Source organism: Struthio camelus, chromosome 9 (genome assembly GCF_040807025.1).
Source record: "Struthio camelus isolate bStrCam1 chromosome 9, bStrCam1.hap1, whole genome shotgun sequence".
Classification (NCBI taxonomy): Eukaryota; Metazoa; Chordata; class Aves; order Struthioniformes; family Struthionidae; genus Struthio; species Struthio camelus.
The window spans coordinates 13,058,302-13,078,256 of NC_090950.1; the positions used below are offsets into that span (position 1 = coordinate 13,058,302).

Consider the following 19,955-nt stretch of genomic DNA (forward strand, 5'->3'; position numbering starts at 1 on the left):
CTTTCCTGCAACTATGTGGAGAGAGCTTGAACACAGCAGGAGAGAAAGAGCGATCTGGGAGAATGACCCTGATATCTTTAATACCAGCAGTAAGGTAACTGCAAGAACATGGGCTGGATTTTCAAATAACCAAGGAGGTTGTAAACCTGGCAGCTTGAAAAAACAAAATAAACCAAACCCCACAAACCTTAAGACTTATAAATTAAACCCATTTTGTGTGCAAGCTTTTGTGCAAACAGTCCAAGGATCTCCTCACCTCTCTGTTTTCCAGACCACAGCTTGGCTCCAGATCAGCTTAACCTCAGTTTGCAACATTCCCTCAAAGCAAACCACGCCTTTGCAACGTAGGCTATTTCCAAAGATGCCCAACAAATTTAGTTGCTCAGTTCTTGTGAATGGGTCTTTAGCAACAGTCTGTATCCAAATTACCTTGATGGCTTCTGAAGTACCCATCCATAGACACAAATCACGGTAAATGCAAAATCAATCCCTGGGATGAATCGGTAAGATCAGCTTATCTGAAACACGAAGCCACCCTCGCCTACAGACCAGACGCTACGGCCAGAGGATTCAGCGGTCAGGGACTTGCCTCCCCTGCTCCCGTGCTGCCCCGTCCTGCTGTAACAGATCAGCGACTGCTTCCTTCACTCCGTATAAACAAGCAGGTAACTTCATCTGCTCTTACGTACACAGTATAAAGCAGATTAACATTTGGGCCAGAAACGAGTCCTTTCAGTGCAACTGTGCTGGGGCGAAAGGGCGGCCGTGAGCTTACGCGGCCATCGCGCCCACGAAAAGGAAATCAGGTACACGCAGAGCCAGCTGAACGGCTGGCCGCGCGCAAGGCGCCCGCTTGCGTCCTCAGGTTTTATCTAAGCGAAGGAGAGAAAAACCCCTATGAACAGGTATGGAAAGGCACGTGGGGTAACGGAGCTGGAAGGGGTGGGCTCGGGCTGCCCCGTGCCCTGCAGCTCCCTCCCGCCACCGAGAAAGGGCACCACATCCGTTTCGGCTCTCAGCAAAACTTTCTCCCGAGGAGTCCCAGAGCCGTGGACGCCGCGACACCACGGTGCACGCGCCAGGCAGCGGCGAGCTGGTGGCGCTTGTCCCGCGCGCCCAGGCCGCCCTTGGCCCTTCGCTGCAGGGCCAGGCCACAGCCCTCCGGGCGACTCGCCAGCCGCGAGCGCCTGCTGCAGGCGAGCGCGATCCCGGGAGCCGCCAGCAAAGGGCCGAGCGCCCCAAGCCAGGGACCTTCCTCCGCGGGCAGGGGAACCACCCCGAGGGAGCGCAGCGGCCGAGGGGACTCGCGGGGAGCAGGTGGGCCCAGCTCCACCAGGAAGCCGGAGACACCCAGCGAGGGGCCGACGGGCTCCCAGCAGACCCGGGCCAAGCCCAGCGCCTCGAACCGCCAGGGAGCCGCGCGCGCCCCCGGGCTGCCCGGAGCGGCGCCGAAAGCCCCCGCTTCCCGGGGAGGCCTCGGTTGAGCGCCACGACCTGGAGGCGGCGAGAGGCCGCCCCGGCCGCGACGCCCCTGGGCTGCCCGGGCGCGCGAGGCAGCCCGAGGGCCGCCCCTCTGGAAAGCGCCGACAGGGCCACGCGCCCGTGCGCAGGGCTTCAAGGAGAAAGTTCTGCGGACGCTTTTGTACACATACACAAATATTTTAATATAATGGTAACTGAAATGTTATCCATATTCTTAGTACTGTCATAATTAACTAAAAAGATATTTAAATTTTGTAAAAATGACATATTTTACACATCTTCTATTTACAGTCGCAATATACTTAAATGTTATAAAACATCCACTCTGACCTTTAAAATATATGTATACTAGGACTTAGTATTAGATATATTATAATTTATAGCAAACTTAGGGTTTGCTGTGTAGCTATCTGTTCAATGGAAATGTCATGATCAGCCTGGCTTAATAAAGACAGCTCAGAAACAAAAATCAACCACCAAAAAAAGACAGGAAATGTGCAAATATTGGGGCAGACAAAAAAAAAAAAAAAGCTCGCAGTTTTAAAAAACATCACTGTGAAGTCTTCCAATAAATTAAAATTATAACCCACAAATCCCTTTCTTGGCATTGTCCGTGATCAAATTAATTTTCAGTATTACTAATCTAAAATAAAAAAAAGGTAAAAAAAAGGAAAGAGAAGGTCCTCCGGAGGCCCGTGTGTCCCCGTGCCTCAGTCAAGCATCCGGGTTTGAGGGGCTTGTCGCTCCTGGCGCCGCCGAGCTGCCTCTATTGATGACTCGGGAGTACGTGCGCTCCATTCCTTGCTGTTTTGCTGAATCCTCCTTGTATGCAATCTTTTCACAAAGAAAGAAAAGAAAAGATCCAACAGTGAGAGCCGTCTAAAACTCAGGGTTTCTTGAGTGTTTATTCTCTAATCAGTGATTTCTCGTATTTGGTTTATTACACGGTGATGCTAACGACCTGACAGAGGAAGATGATCTCTGCCTGGGCACCCCGAGCTGGCGGACGTCCCCGAGCGCGAGGGTCAGGGGGCCCCGGTGTGGGGTCACTGGTTCCTGCCAAGCGCTGCTTCAGGCAGTTCCCTAGACATGTTCCTCCGACAACTCTCATGCAAACGCAACTGAGAAGTCACCTACGTTTTATCAACTTGGCATCCAGCATCTCCTGACCGTGGTACAGGCAGGCCCCAGCTCTGTCCACACAGTCGTTCTGGGCATGTAGGAATCCCACTGAGCTTAAAACGTAGGGGAGCTACAAAAACATGCCTGATAGCAAAGTCCAGGCCAATTTATTGGAATGAGAACAGGCAGGCCAAGCTGAGGTCGCGGACAGAGCTGCATGCTCAGAGAGGAACTGTGGCAAAACTCGCTTTGGCCGTCCTGTCGGCACTCTTGCTTGAGGAAGGTTTTACTCTAAATAAGTTCTGTTTAGCCGTAGCCATAATTATTTTTCCTACTTCAATAAACACAGACCGAAAAACCTGCCTCCCTCCCAGGGCACTACATCGGAGCAATCACAGAAGAAATGGGGCCGTCACCACCCTCCCCTCCAGCAACAGGGACGCCAGCGGCAGAAGCGGGCCAGAAACCCCTCTTCCCTCCAAAGCTCTCCGGGACTAGCTTTACGCAGGCAGCTCTCGGCGTCCCCGTGCCGCAGGGAGGACCAGGGCACAGACCCTGCGACGGTGCAGCAGCCCTGCCTGTGTCCAGCCGCACGACTTCACACCGGGCTCCCGCTGCCCGCGTTGCCCAGCGGTTTGCTATCATTCAGGATATCCCAGCTCAACACAGTCAGTGCTTTGCCAAGGCAGCAACGACCCATTTCATGCACAGGGGAACTAAGGTACAGACCTGCGGGGCCAGGGGTGCCTAGGACCCCATCTGCAGCTCTCCACATCCCCTCCCTTTGCTCAGGAGGTTTTGCTGCCTGTCAGCCGACCCATGGCTTGATTTAATGCCTGCACTTAAAGCGCTAACCGCAGAGCTGTTCTTGCGCTCAGCCAGCCAAATCGCAGCACTAGCTGGGAGAAATTCTAGTTATGATTCATTCATCAGCTGCCACCACATCCCCCCAAATGGGCATCTTCTGATGGAGGAACGACTGAAGGAAGCGTTCTTCATTTTGCCCAGGACTCATGCAATAAACATCTTCTGGTTGGGAGGGTTAGAAACGTTGAGAGTGACTCTGGGTGTAACATCTCTACTTACTTAAAACAATCCCCCCCCCATCCCCCCAAAGTTGTCTAAGAACAAAAATGACTAAGATGAAATGTTTTAAAGCACTATCTCCACTGCTTCTCCCCAAATCACATATACAGGCATTAGAGAAGAACATGGCATAAATGGGACCAGATCCAAAGTTTCACACCAACTGGTTGCTTTTTTTGCAGGAACTCCCCAATTCTCAGACCTCTACGGTAGAATAACTCGGCCCTGAATTAGCACCAATTATATAAATGAAATCCTGCATGGAAGAGACTGTTTGAAATGCAGTTAATTTTGCAACTGAGCATGCATACATACACTGCACACACATGAAAGGATAACTTTGTACATACAGTATAAATGCCTCAAATTTTGCTTATTCTTGTCCCCCACCCTCACCTTTTTCTGCCTCAGATACTTCCTGGCAGCGTCTAGTAAAATCAGCAAAAGCTGCAAGGATAGCCAGAGAGCACAGCCGAGCACAAGGAAACTCTGTAGCACGCATGCTCTCTGTTTACACTGCTGACTTAACCCACCTATAATTCAAATCCAAAGCTCTTTCCAAGGGCATAAGAACAACAAAGCTTGGGACGGCTGCTGCAGTGTTGGGCTGTACCCGATCTTTCTGCGCTGCAAACATCCAGGCTTGGACACAGGCACCAAGCCTGCACCCTCCACGGCACCTAGAGCACGGCTAAATCTGTGTCTTAATGAAACCCATACGCAGGGTGGTAGGCAGGCTTGTCTTAATCGATCAGCCCGCAATCTCCAGGCCCCCACTCTGCCACCTCTGCTGTTGCTGCACCACGTGGCTTCTGGCGAGTGCTTTGGCAATCGGAGGCGGCTGTGGACCTGCCCCACCAACCTCCCACAAGGTCACAACTAGGAACCTAAGAGTTGAAGTAACACGTCTCAAACGTGTTCACAGAGAGGAGCACACACACATCCTATCTTTTTTTTTTTTTTTTTTTAAAAACTCCCTGAGCAAGGGAGTCATTAGACATGAACCTAAATGAACATACCACATAGAAAATTCAGCAAGTGAGAAAGTACATGACATTAAATGAAAAAGTAGATGTAAGAAAAATGAACATACCACTTTTGGCTATAGTATTGAGGGAAATGTTAGACAGGGAAGAAGAGAAGCTGTATAAGCAAGGACCATGACAGAGCTGTCAGAAAAGAAAAACACAACAAAACAGAAAAGAGAAAAAACATATGGTGATGAAAGAGTCACTACCAGTGGGTGAGCAAACACAACTCTCTTGAATACGACAAGGGGAAAGACGGCAAATCTCACTGCTGTGGTAAAGAGCACAGTACAGCCAGGGCAGAGCCGTGAGCTCTCCAACTGCAAGATGAATATTTCAACCACATTTACAGCATGTCATTTGTCTGGGGGCAATGCTCTGCTCAGAAGTAGGGAGTTCATGCTTTTGCGAGAGGACTAGAGCTGTGCCAAAAAGCCATTCTGCTCGGAAAACTGGGCTTTCATTTGAAAAGCTGCCCCACAGGGAAGGCAAGGGGGAGGCTAGTTTCCACGTGGGACTTTCAGAGTATGCTGATTTTGATTAAACAGATGACAATAATTTTGACTTTTGCTGGATGAACTCTGATGTTATTAAATGTAGCATATTAACATTACATATCAACTATTTAATAGAGTTAGGTACAAGTAATTTTGTAATATTCAGTCTCTTCAATTACTTGAAGAGCTCAGCTCATTCATATAAAAATGAATAAAAGTGTGAATATTTAATAGCATTCACTGAATATATTTTATAAACACTGCAACTCATGGGCTACTCATAACTGATTTAACTATTCATTTTTGTGGGAAACAGTAGTTTGCAGAAGTCATATGGTACCGTCTCTGCGTATTGACTGGATTGCAAAAATAATTTCCACAGGAGAAGCACGAACAGTGAGTAATAAAAAGATGCTCCTAATACTTACACATTTAATGTAACAAACAATCAGATAAATAGTAATTATGATAACATTAATGGAACACTCGAGATTCAAAAAGCTTTCTACAACTAGCCAGGAAGAAAGCATAATTCACAAAACAGCAACCACCACCACTGGGCTGGACTCTTACCCGGCATACACCCATACACCGGGCCTTCAACGCAGTTACACGTTTATACCCTATGAACATTTAGCTTGATACCACATTAAGAATAACAATGGAGAGAAAAAAAAAATCAATGGCAATAGTTATTCTCCTCATATGTGAAGATGAATAACATGGTATGGTCCAAACGGGATACGAGTTAGACACACTTCTGTGAGACGCCATCATGGGTACCAACAGTTATTTAAACTAAGTGTGCACAGTGCCTGGGTTTGCTATAGGCACCTGGAATTGCACTGCAATTATTAGAGAATAAATATTTCTCAGGGGCAGTCGCAGGTGGTCTACACATAACCATGCAGAGAAATAATTAAGCAGGCTTTAATTTCCACTGTAGTGTGCAGAATCACTCCATTATTATTTAAATTAAATGAGAAAACGTAACAAAGAAGTATCTGCACAGATACAGCAATCGAGTGGCTGAAAGTGTGAACCGAAGGCCAGTTCAGCATTTTGGGATGCATGTTATATAATAAAGCCACGCATGCTAATCTTCTTAAAGTTGCTAACACCTGAAATGGAGTCTCAACATGGCATATATTTTGACACAGCAGCCCAAAAAAAAGAAAAAAAAAAGAATACCACTCTTGCTCTGAAAGCTGAATACAAATAGAAATTAAAAAAAGATATCTCCTCCAGTTAAATGCTTGGTCCTAAAAGTAATTTTCGATTTTAATTAAATACTTACATCACAGCTGTAGGATAAAGCAAGCAAATCGTAAAACACTAGCTTAACTGATTATCTACTCATGCTTCTAGACCTCCAGCCTCAGTCTCACACACATTCAACTTTTCAATACGTAGCAAGATAGGCATAAATGACAAATCTTTGTTCATCAGATTCATTATCTATTATACAGATGGATTAAAAAAACAGAGTGAAAGTAAGTTTTCTCAATGACTGTTGTACTGCAGATTTTACTGCCAGCATTTTGCTCTACAGATTCATTTGTCAGTAGAAGAAACAAATCAGCAACCCTCATTCAACCCCAGTCAGCATTAAAATAGATGATCTAACCTGTTCGTTCATAACTGCAGAGAGCTCACTGAGCATATCCTTATAATGAGACTTCATTTCTCCCTGATATTCAAACTGGTCCTCCTTAATAAGGCGTTCGTTGACATCAAGGGCATGCCCACACGCTTCTGCAAACTGCCTACAAGCACAAAGAACAACCATACAGATATTCTAGTAATGAAAAAGAAATACATATTCAACCATTCCTCTTCCTCCCCTGGCAAATTATACCCTGTTAGAAGCGAATTTCAGAACTCCTCCTCAGATCAAGAGAAACATAGGCTACTGGGATAGACCAGAACTTCAGTAAATGCTTTCCTGAGAATGATTTGTAAGATTGGGTAAACTATTTGGTAGATGTAAATCAGTCTGGTTCAATTCAGTGATTCAGTCTGCTTTAATGTCACACTAACTTGGTCATTTACTCATACTAGGCAGCGGGTGGCAAGCCTAAACTTAATGTTTACCTGAAGATTTCCTTCAGAAGCTTAACTTGATTATCAGGATATCTCTTAGCATTCGTTTCTTCAAGAAAAGCTCGAGCATAGGCCATCGGTCCTGCATTTACCTGGGAGAAAGATGCACAGGTTAGGGTGCAGAGAACAGCTGAAGTTACAGCTTGTAACAGCCTCTCGTACCCTAAGGCCTGGGGCAGTCAAGCGGGTGTGAAAAACATCCCATCAGTCCTGTGCTTGCCTGGATGAAACTCCAAGAGTTTACTGAGAAGAAGGGAGCTGGCTGATCTCACACAAGCTGAAGAGCTATGCTTGCCTTTGAAAGTGCTCACAGCCAGTTAACCATCTAGAAAGTTACACGTTTGAAGGATGTGACCAAACAAATCCCAATAAAATGCCCTTTAACATAGTTGCATGCTTGGCTGTGTGACAGGCAGTATCTCAAAGTGGCACAAGATGGACCGATTAGAAAGGTCTTAACATTTATTTAGAGAAGATTTGACAGAATTATAGTTGCACATAAAATCCAACACTCTTCAACACCAATGGAAAGATTTCCATTGGCTTAAGTTTTTAGAGCAGGCTTCAACAGCACCAGAATACGAGATATGTCCAGAAGCATAAAAGAGAGAACACATGGCTGGAATGATGGAAATCCCAGAAAAATAAATTTAGGCAGATGCATAAAAACATAGGCAAATTGTCATTACCTTGACACTGACGCTCCCTTGGAGTTTGAGCTGCAGCCTGATCATGTCCACCTCCTCCATCATGCAGAGCTGATTGAGTTCTGAGACTTTTTTGGACATCTCATCAATCGCTACTTCGATAGGGTTCAGCTCTGTGCTTGTCTGGCTTATGACCTGAATTCGCTTCTTCACGTAGGGGAACAAGTGACTGGCTACTCAAAAGCAAGAAACAAACAGAAATGTACCCACAACAAGAAAGTAACTATGAAAGCAAAAAAAAAAAAAAATTAAATCAAAGGTTTAGGTTGTATTAACTTTTGACTTTGTTAATGTCTTTATCAATAAAAATTATCAGTTTTAATCACCAAATGCGCAGTTGTGACTCGGCAGGTCCAAACCAAAATTTTGAGGCAGCTGTAACTGAGAAAGTATTTCCTTTAGAATTCACCATCATTTGCTATTGAACTCTTGTCAGATCCACATGGCAGAAAGCTATCACCACTCAGATTTTAAAATCTATGAATTTCTTCCTCTGAATTAAGGAGGACCAAAGGACCAAATCATAAGCCTGTGCTGAACTTCAAACACCTCAAAAGTCCCACCAGATATGTTTCAAGTTAGATGCAGAAGCTCCAGTGCTTAGCTGAATTGGTGTCACTCACCCATAAACGAATTATTAAAACATCAGCCTTAAAAAAACGCAGGCAGCTATTTTTACCATTCAGCCTAAATACTATGATACTCTCTAACGGGAGCTGAGAGAAGAGCTATTCATCATCAAAACCACTTCCTTCCAGGAGAGCCATTTTCACATATCTCAAGGGGTCTGGCAGAGACACAGTATCGCGCTTTGCATCTGATCTAAGCTCTGCTGTCTAACAATCTTTTCCCAGTTTTCCTACACACTTTGGAAATTCTCCCAAACTCTTATGTCTTCCCTCCTCCAGTGACCATATGCTGCAAGCCAGCTCAGGCCGGAATGAGCTCCAGCTTACAGGGCGGCTGCTAGTCCGGGCAGCAGGAGACCAAGGACTTCCTGTGCTAGAAGCACAAGCTACAGCCGGGCACGGAGAAACGCCAGCAACCCACAGACTGCAGCCAGACGGTTTCTCTGTGCAACTTGGGCTGCGGGGCACTGAACAGAGACACGCGGAGCAGTTACTGCTCCAGCTACCCTGTACCTCTGCCCAAGCACAACTAACTTCCACTGCTCCTCCAGGCACGCTGGCCAATCTCGTTTTCTTCTCAAACGAAGGGCAGTCCTTCTAACAAAGGCAACGAATGAATATATTTGATTTCATCCAAGGGGGGAAAAAAAAGAAAGAGGCTTCCTTTACGGAACAAATGTTTGTATCTGCTAAGATGTATTCTTCTTAACAGAATACGCACCCTGCCTTGCTCTTCTCTTTGAGCTGTTTGTGATGAAAACAACAAGGACTAACTGCTAGGTTGCCTCCAGCAGAACCACTCCCAAATTACATCACCGTAAAAAACAGTAAGATGTCAATAATAAGGAAAAATAAGAGCTGACGATACTGCAAATGAAAATAACTTAACCTAGGATGGTCAGCAGGATTGTAAGAAAGAGCGTACTCTGCAAAAGGACACAGCGTAAGGATTACTTATCGTTCTGCAGAATACACTCTGCCTGCCGACTGTGGAAAAACTAGCACAAAAACTTGCACTATCCAGTGCTGCAGCCAACTGTCAAAGGTGCAGCAGGAGGGGGAAGCAGCAGCAGCAAACATACTTGTCAGGATCGTGCGCCTCTTGCACTGCTCTTCTACTCCTCCATGCTTTTTTCCTGAGAGTGTGAAAGGTGTTTCAAACACAAAGCGGTTGATGTTGTGATGCATTTCGAAGTCAGTCTTTCGATCTTCAGCTTCTTTCTCTTCAAAGAAAGGTGTGACATACGTGACCTGGATATAGGCATATTTTGGATCCAAGTCTTTGGGGTTGACCTGTTTAATCGTGGCAAACAATGAAACTCTGTTAAGCATGACATACTGCCCAGGCATCTGTTGCAAGTCCAATGCTTATATCTATCATGGCATTAGAGATAAAGGGTGAGAGTTCCAAATGTAAATATTCAGACCACAAATTAGTAAAAAAGATAGTTAGCTAAGAGGCCCCTAAAAACAGTGAGATTTTTTTAATACAGCTAATGGCAAAAGTGGATGAAGGCTAAATGAGAGAGAAGACAACGTGGCTCTGCAGGTTTCTGTCACGATAAACAGCTGCATCTGCGGCATTTGCCCTCTTCCCACCAACAGAAAACAGCAATGTCCTGCTACAGCACTGTCATTTCCATACAGCACCTGCCAAGCTATAACTTTAGGGTCATTTTCTCCTGTTATAAAACTAGGCCATTGGAGTTCACATATACACTCAGTTCATATTCACTCAAAACACAGCTCTGATAACATGTAGATACAGTATCACCGTGATATTAAACCTCTGCCTCTCAGGAACACGTTTGACAGAAAGAGCGAGGCTAAGCTGTAGAGTGAAGGATGATGACACAATCCTGTGTTTCAATGGGTGATTTCACTTTTTATTTCACACTTTTTATTTCACTTTTTAATTCACAAATCACGGGACGGAAACAGTCTCTGTCACAGGGCCTGCATGCTGATGTTCACGTATTTGGGCAGGCCAGAGGTGAGAGAGAAGGGTGGGTGGGAGCCTTGTGTGTCAACTCTTACAACTGAACCAAGGCAGAGGACAGAGCATGGTGTGTTAGAGGCAAAGCTTACAGGTCTTTACATGCCCCTGGTCTTGCTTCGCTCTTGCTTCAGTTTGTGCTCAAGCTCCCGTCTGATCCCTGCTCCGTTTGCACCTCACCGCAGTCAGCGCTGCCTTTTACTGCGGCCCTCTGATAACAACGCGGCTCCCTCCAGAATAAACGCCACAGACCGACTGTGCTTTCACATCTCCCCCTTGCGCAGGGATAGCCCATCTTTCATACCTTGTTGGAATCCTGGATTATCTTCACGTTTTCTATTCCAAACTTGTCTGCGTAAAGTTTCAGCAGTCTCTGAGAGATCTCAGACAAGCCTGTTAATTTGGGTTCTTTATAGATATACTCTTTACCTTCCTCCTCTTCAAAAAAACCCTGTATGGAAAGAAATGGAAGGCTGTAATGAACACAGCAGGCAGTGAAAAGCCTGAATGAAAGCCTTGATTCCTAACGCAAGCACATCTACACATCCGCTGGAGCCTCCAGAATGCCATTTCCAGCACCTGAGTTAACAGCTTACCTTTCTCCACTCCTAGCATACCCATACCTAGACATCTGCATTTATACTGGTTCAGCATCTCCTAAGCTACCCAGGAGATAACTCATACACATTTATTAATGTAAGGTATCTAGTGGTTTAAACAGTGACAGTGCTTTCTCTCAAATGCGGCAATGTTTGAACGATAAAGAAACCCTAATGAATTATTAAATTGGACACTAAAAATATTATCATCATCTGGACACAATCATCTGGCTAATTTAAACTCTTTCTGAAATACTCTGCTATCAGACATGGGCTTAGCACTTGTTGCAGGGGCTGCACAGCTGGGTTTGGACTGTGCGCAGCACGCCACCTCCTGGCGCATCCTACCTATGAGCCTCACACGCACAAGGGCCGCAGTGCCTGCTGCGCCTGGCCCTGGCCCCGGCAGCCCACTCGCGCTGCACAACCACATCCCTGGGACGACCAGCATGGCGATCGCACAGGAAATGCAAAGGAACGGATCCGAGCCTGCTTCGGTGCAGATGAAAAGGAACTCTGATGGCATCTTCAGAGGCAATAGGGAATTGCAGGGTTTTCACAGACAATGAATACATTATTTACATAAAAAGAAAAAAAAAAAAGAGGCTGTGCTCCTCTGCAAAAAAGCCCCATCTTGTTAAGGTTATTTACTTATTACACTGGATGCAATTGGCAGAGCCGTAACAAAAAGCTCCACTGAAGAGCTGAGCAGGAACCTGACGGGCTCCAGAAGGAACGTCGACCCCAGAGAAGTAGCCTGATGCCGCCTCACGTGCGGGTGGGACACGCTCATCTGCTGCGTGATGAGCACGCACACGAGCCCCGCGGGAGCAGCTCTCCCAGCCGAGCAGAGGGCACGGGCCGCCCGCTAGCAGGGGCTGGCTTCGCCCCGCGCCCTGGCAGGGGCGCCTTCCTCCTGCGGCTGCATCTGCTGCTGCTGCGACTCCGGCAGTGTTAAACACCGCAGCTGGGCCCAAACGCTGCCTCGCTCTCACCTGAACGGAAAGCGGCCCAGAGGAACGTGCCCGAAGCTGCAGGCATAAAGGGGAAAGGCAGACGGCGTTAACGACGCTAGAGCCAAGGCCCTTGAAACGTAACGTGGGGCGGCTGGCACGCCTCGCTCTACGACGCGCCTTGGTGAAACGAGCCGTCTCCAAACACGTCTGTGGAAGGTGCCCATGCAAAAGGCGGCCTTGCCATGTTGAAGCATGGCGCAACTTTGGTCAGTTTAAAAAGAAGAGATTTGGCTACTGAAATTATAGCCTAGGCAAGCATTTACAAAAAATACGCAGAAGAACAAAAATAAATTAGCCATACGTTTCAGTGTGCGTTTAGTAATAAAGCCCCAAGCTTTATTTTAAGAGGGATTAAAATATACACGCATCCTCCCTTCAGCCAGGAGAAGGCAAATTGTCTTTGCTAACCCGGCAAGCGCGAAGCGCGCTGTGGGCATTACCCGCACCAGCTCGCCTGACACGCTCCTCACGCCGTTCCACAGCGACCTGCTAGCGCAACGCGGTTTTGAACAACGTTATCGACTAAACTCCGTGGGCACGTGAAGAACTTCACAGGCCATTAGAAGGCAAACCTAGAGCTCAAAAGCTAACACCCTCCCTATAAACATTTACTGAGCTGGGCAGGCAATCGACTGCCTATTGATCTTCCAGAGGAAGGACCTGCAAAAGATCATAACTTGGTTTCTGATACTGCTTCCACTGAAGCAAACTGCTTTAGCTGAAAACAGCTAAAAACTTCATTAGTTCCTTGCAACCTTATTCAAACACACTGCTCAGATTTGCTTTTGTCACAAGCCATCTGCTTTTTGCTATCATGCAATTAAAAACACACCAAAAAAACACACCCAAAATGTGTTTTCCATATTAATCACGCAGCAAGCTGGACTAGCGCTTACCTCCTCACACAGCGACACCGCGAGCGACTGCTAGCTGGGACGCAGCACTTGCGGAGAAGTGCCAAAGCCGTGTGCCGATGGCACACAGGATGACGATATCTGTGTTAACGCTTTTGCTTGTCCGTTCCTCTCCCGCCGCCCCCTAAAAGCCCCAAACAATAAGGGGTTTTGGCTTGTCCCTAATGCAAGAGCTATCATTTAAGTACATACTCCCTAGAGTACTTCAGCAGACAAGCGACGAGCATAAATTAATTGGGAGCTATAAATAATCCTGTCTGTCATATGCTACACGTCTGGCAAAGACCACTAGAAGTGAGATTAAGTGCTTTTTAGGAGCCAAATATCCTCCAGTTTAAGGATTTTAAAACACGAAGCAGCCAAGGTCCCGTTTTCAATGCCCAGCCCCCAGACTGTTGTCATACCGACTGTTACTGCCTTGCAAGACCACCGCACCTTCACAGATGAAAACCGTTGCATGGATCAGCCGAACGTAACGGAAGGTAAGCGACCTCCCAGGTAAGAAGTTTTCGGTTTCTGCTGAACTTGGATTTGCTGAGAGTCAAGCTGCGACCCGGGAAGGGCAGCCTGGGAGCGCTGCAAGGGCCTGCCTGCCTTGCGCCCTCAGCCCCAGCCCGGGCTGGGGGCTCGCCACAAACCCAAGACTCTCCTCTGCTCTTTCCTGGAAAAGCCTCCCTGTCCCCACAGCCGATGCGGGGAGGCAGAGCTGCTGGTTTTTTCCAAGCTCATCTTTACACAGCCACGTGCATCCTGGCAGGGAACGAGTAGGACCGACTTGCATAGGCTAAAATGGGCAAATGGGACTAAACCTCTACTGGAACATACCCTGCTAGGACTGAGTCAAAAAAAAAAATGCATCTCAGCAGCTGATTTCCCTTAGAGCCACAATCTAGCCTGGGCGGTTGTTGGAGGGTACATAATCCTGTTGCACAGTAACGCCGAGAAGTTGTCATTTTCCCCCCATCTTAAAAAGCATGAAAGTAGTGTAGTTTCAGATGGAGTTACTCAGTACACGGTTGTTGTGGGTCTAGGGAGACTGTGCTGAAAGCCTCACTGAAACATTAAAACTCGCCTGCATAAGAGTAGCCATTCAGTGAGTGTTTATGGAAATGAAAAAGGTGCTTTTTCCAACGTGACAGAAAGAACAAGAATTACATAGACATCTTTACCTTGAACGCATCGCTAGAGCTGACAAGGGCCAGGAATTAAAGTTTTTGAAAGGCTCTTTCCCATCTATATCAATGGGCCAGTGTCCATGTCACCTCCCATGGCAAGAGGGAAGGGACTGCACTCTACAGTAAGGAAACCATTATGGCCGATTTATCATGTAAGAAAGTCTGAATCACGTTTGAAAGAGAGGAAACATCCTCCGATCCTTAGACATAAGCACCCTGCTGTCCGCTTACCACTGTGAAAATCTGCCATCCCACTTTTACAACTTCTTGCACAGATGGGAGAGAGAACAAAACCTCAGCTGTACCTTTAGCTAGCGCTGCTCTGAAAAAAAGTCTTTAAAAGGATCAAGACTCCTCAAGTATTTCGGCAAAACATGAGTTTTCAGTTATTCAGCATATCTGAAAGCTTAAAAACAAGCAAAAAACAAACAAAAAACAAACAAACCCACAACACGCTACAAGAAGGATCTTGACCTCAAAACACCCATCTGTGAACTAAATCGTCTGAACAGGCCCATCACTAGTATGGCCACTTGGTGGTGCAGTAAGATGCCATCAAAGGCCCTTACCAGAGTCTGCGGCAGCACGCTCTCTGAACTGGCACGTGAAGTGCTCTGGTAAAGAGGACCCACTACATGCTCCCTAAGGACTACAGCACTATTTGTTCAATCCATCCTTCCAGATGGTCCTTGCAGCAAAGTAGTGACCAAATACCACCTTGGCCTTTGCATGAAGATGAACAGTTGTCACATGCAGCTGCAGATTTTCTCTTTTGGCCAAGAACCCCTAAAACTCTCCCTGCTGAGATTGCAAAATACATACAGTGTTTGAATTATTCTTTTGTCTATTATTTGTTTTCTCCGTATTTTGTTTCAGTTAAGAAATACTAGTAATTTTTTTTATGTAACAAAATACACATATATATTATATGACTAAAATATTTAATGAAGACAAATGTGCAATAGTCTATTTTTATGTGTGTGTGCTTACATATGTATGTACCCACAGATATTTTAGAGTACTGTGTCTGTAACACTGAAAAGGAGCCCCATACCTACAGAGTTATCTCATACCTACATACTAAGTTTCCTGCTGTGGGATCCTTTGCAGTGGCCTGAGCAGAGCAATTCATATTCATTTACGCCAGTTTAATCGTCTACCACAAGTAAAACCTGCAGCTGTTAGCTTTTGGGAAGAAGTGTGTAAAATCTGCTAGAAACACACAAAAAGGAATTGCTTACAGCATGTTAAATGAATTGGCCACTGAAACCAGCCGGAGGCCTGCAAGGACTCTTGGCAATAAAGGGAACAAAAGGCCACATTCCTTCCACCCACGCAGTGAAAATGGAAGCAAGTGGCACATGGGGAAAAGGGACTGACAGAATTACAGAAAGGATACCTTCCCCAGGGAAAAGTACACAGGGAAAACCGATATACGGGAACGTCCAATTCTCTTATCTTTCCTTCCTGGTCAAACCTTACCTATAATGTTATACCTGACACTGTGCTTGATGTATTGGAAAAACCTTCTGCATTTGAGGATATTCCTCAATCAGTTCTGTGCATCCAGTCATACTTTCCTCGGTAAGTGAGGCACAAGAAATATTGTTGGGAATTACTTGCCTTTAATTATTTGCACTGTGCCATACACCTTTTTTTTTTTTTTTTTTTTTTACTATGCCTCTGCAAGAAGCAAAACAGAGCATTCTCACTATCTACCCCATAAAATCTCTTCTGGAAAAGGAAAGAAAGAAGCTGTGCTTGTTTGCGTTTAGAGCTCAGTATCCACGTGCACCAGTGAATAAACCAAGCAACACACAGCTGTGAAAAAGTCATAGGCTTTAGAGCACTAAAGCTGTTTAAATGAAGTTGCCCTTTTGGCATCGGCAGCTGAAAAGTCCTTGCACTGTAACAGAGATTTTATCCAGTTTGACAGCACTGCTGCAGCTTGACTACCCACTTACAACTAGCTTTGAGTCCTGGGCTCGGACCTGTGGGAGGGATGGCACGCACCTGCGCTGCCTCCGGGAGGGAGAGCCCTGGTAGGAGGAGGTCCCAGTTTCTCCACCGCTGCCCCCATTTCGAGGAAGGCTGGGCAGAAGGAAAGCTCTACCCTTCCTCAGAAGCTGCCTGCTTTCTCCTTGCGTTCAGCAAGTTCAGCTTTCCTAGCCTGTGTGAAGAGCCAGGACTTTGTCACCGACCTCTACCTCCCAGTTTGCTCACTCCCACAAGGCAGCATCAGGCACGTGCTTCCACCCTGCCCAGAGGGCTCCAATTACAACAGCAATAGACCTTGGACTGACATACCAGCCTTACTCTTTGGAGCTGCTGCATAGGCCAGGAAAGCAGTTTTGCATTCAAACAGCATTAATGCTACGCTGAATTTTTCAGCGGAGAAAGAAGAGGTCCAATCCCGCTCCCAGTGAAGCTGAGAGAAAAACTTTCACCGAGACGAGGTGACACAGCATTGGGCCCCACGGTGCGCACACAACATGGTGACAGATACAGCTTTGTAATTCAGGTAACCGAACAAGCAAAAATTAGTTTTTAAGATGCAACAACAAATGAAACGACGTTATTTCATCTGGCACAAACCAAAGACTCGAGAGCACAGGAACGTTAATGTTAAGTAACAGTACAGCGAAGGATGGAGGATGTGAGGAGAATTAAACAAAGCATGCAAAAGAACTAGACTTACCACAGCCTTGAATAAGATCAAAAGGAGAAAAGAGCAAATTTCTGCATTAAAATCTAATTAGCAAACAGAATGATTCACATCAATCTGTTGTTTACACATCTGATTATTTTAGAGTAAAGGAAATTGTATGCTTGCCAAACAGGTCTTAAAAGAACATGCTGGACTCCTATGCTGATTTATAGAGGGAGAAAGCACAAAATAATGCCAAAGGAGTGCTTTGAGGATGCTGAAGCACTGCAGAGGGAATAAAACTACTCTATAGTATATTGCATAGACCCAGAGGGGGCCTGAAAGCAGAAGTCGGAGTCAGCAAGAAACACAACAAAAGAGCTACTGCATACAGCTCTGCTTTAAGGTCTACAAGAAAGGAGGATCAAATATCAAAGATGTTACTCTAGTTTTATTTAAGCTTTACTCTTAAACTGGCATGGCCTCAGTTTCAGTTTTGCTTGAGAAAGTCATGAACTACAGCCGATGTACATGCCTGTTCTCTGTTGCACCACTGTAAATCCACAGCAACAGTTTACACAGATGCAACGGAGTGCTCTTCTGAGTAAGATCCTCCTTAGTTTGACCCATGATGCACTTTTTGCCCAACCATTTATTGCAGACTGTTTCCCAGTTCTAGCTTCCCTGAAATACATTATGATTAGAAAAATATGGCTGAAAACTGGGAATCTGTTGAGACGAAAGAACATAAGTTGACTTACCTGCCCATAAAACGCAACCCGGTAGTATCGCCCAAACAGACGTTTCTCGGAATTCACTACTTCCGCAACCTTCAGGTATGAGCGGTGGATGTCATAGTACAAATCGGACAGTCTCTGCATGAAGAGATGGAGAGAGTGAGAGAGCAGGTACTCCCCAAACCAACACTAAGGCTTTACACAAGAAGGGTTTGCCTTAACTGGATTCCTAAATATTTGTAAAGATAGCTTTTATGCCAAGGGAGTTCTTTAACCTTGCCAGCAGTCACTGAAGACTCATTGCAGGGTTTCTTTGAGCACAGTTTCACAGCAGCGGGTGCCTTTGCACAGGGGGGGTCAACACAGGCAGACAAGCATCAGACATCCATCTCTCTTGCACCCCCTCTAATACAGCAGCGATAGGGACCTGTTAAGGGGTCAAAAAATGCAAGTGCCCCACATGCAGCCTAGAACATGGTGCCAACAACTCCAACAGCGTCCAGGCTCGTTCAGAGATATGCTATCCACAGCGACCACTAAAAATCACTTTCTTGGGACAGCGAACCAAAAGTACACCTAAGAAGCTACTTCCCCAAAGTATAACCTATATTCCTTTGTTTTTTTTTTTTTCCTAATTTAAAACCAGAAAAATCGAAACTTAAATTATTAACAGGTTACCCTTTATGCACTGAATTTGAAAAGTAAATAAGAAATGAAGAAACCCTGGGATTGTTACAAGATAACATAATTTATCAGTAGTTTCTAAGCTTAAATACAGTGCAAACGTGCTCTTGATCTAAACACACACACAAATTCACATTCATTGGTCCAACAGAGATTAGCTTTCTGTAACAAGCATGTGACGTGGGACATCACTAAAAGTCCCTTTGCAAAGCATGGCTAGAACTCTTGTTGTGGTTTTGATGAACTTTACAGGTTGGTTGGTTTGAAATATTTTTCTGTATTTACGGCTGTAATGATGCTGAAAAGAGGAAGGCACGATACCAAAGTTTTTCCATTTACTCATTATACAAAGCATTAAAACAAATTACAGAGAAGAAGAAAAAAGGCATGTCTTTTAAAGCAAGTACTTTTTTTCCCCTAAAAATTCTGATCTTCAGTGTTGTCATAAGACAAACTCAAACTTTAAAACATAAAACAACTTACTTTAAAATCCCTCTGCTTCTCAAAAACAGCAATGATAGGCTTGTTAACCTCAGCAATAAGCTCATATCTTTCTGACTTCCACAGGTATTCAACACACAGCTCCAGCTGCTCCACAAGAATATTCTGCAATTCCACAAATATGAATTCCACAGTGACTTCAGAGTTGATGGCACTTGATAACAGTACCGCAAAAGTACATACCCACTGCTTTGTTTTTATTCACTACCTTCTATATTAAAGTCTAGCTCAACCACACAGTGCTTAGTCAGGCATTGGTAACCTAGCCCTTCTTAAGGTAAATAACTCAACTAACGGTAGCAAGAAAACGCTAGACAACCTGTTCAGAAGAACAGGTTTGCTTTGTGGGGTCCCCGCCCCAAACTTCCAATGCTGGAACTTAATGTTCTGGTTTGCTAAAATCATCTCCCTACTACTTGGTAAAAACAGCAATGATATTTCACTCCATGAAGCATGTGGTGCCTTTTAATGGTAAGTGAAGTACACTCTTACTATAATTTACTGTAACGTCCACAGGCATCCTTTGGAAATAACGCACTCTATAAAGATAGAACGAGTATATAAATGTTAATGCTGCTGACCTCATTATAGGGAGTATCTTGCATCCCAGAGTCTTCCTTCATAGCACCTTCTTCTTTAATGTTGGGGGTAATGCTCAGAAAAGCAGGCCATCCCATGGAAAACAAGCCTTGAAGTGCAAGCCATAACAACGTCACTGAATGACTGAATAACCACACAATTTAAAAAGTTACTGGATACCATTAAAACAAACTAATTTTATTTGTCTGGGTTATTTTTTTTCTTTCCACAGCCCAAGCAATGAGAAACACAAATGGAACTGACTGAATTTACGACACTGTAAGTTTTCTCTACAATATAAATCCGCTTATCTAGGCAAAGGGCAACTATAACATTTTCCTGCTGCAACTTCACTCCTCCCTTTGGCATTTCAGTTCTTTAGACGTGCAGCGCTGGCAACCCTTGTGAATCTGCATGGGCAACCCTAGCCTGGAGTGTGAACTACAGTCACAG

At 45.3% G+C, this 19,955-nt stretch overlaps 1 protein-coding gene across 16 annotated transcripts in view; it reads right to left on the reverse strand.

Annotated features, from left to right (window-relative positions):
* Positions 1-1,638: 1,638 nt before the first annotated feature.
* DOCK10 (dedicator of cytokinesis 10) overlaps positions 1,639-19,955 on the reverse strand; it is a 165,503-nt gene continuing 147,186 nt past the window's right edge. For all 16 annotated transcript variants that reach the window (XM_068953722.1, XM_068953730.1, XM_068953727.1 and 13 more), the window contains exons 48-56: positions 19,505-19,611; positions 18,906-19,028; positions 17,763-17,876; positions 10,955-11,101; positions 9,737-9,947; positions 8,008-8,198; positions 7,310-7,410; positions 6,843-6,981; positions 1,639-2,316 (exon numbers count right to left, since the gene is read on the reverse strand). In XM_068953722.1, coding sequence (XP_068809823.1) covers positions 2,197-2,316; positions 6,843-6,981; positions 7,310-7,410; positions 8,008-8,198; positions 9,737-9,947; positions 10,955-11,101; positions 17,763-17,876; positions 18,906-19,028; positions 19,505-19,611 — 1,253 coding nt within the window. In that variant the 3' untranslated portion in view covers positions 1,639-2,196. The remainder of the gene's footprint in view (positions 2,317-6,842; positions 6,982-7,309; positions 7,411-8,007; positions 8,199-9,736; positions 9,948-10,954; positions 11,102-17,762; positions 17,877-18,905; positions 19,029-19,504; positions 19,612-19,955) is intronic.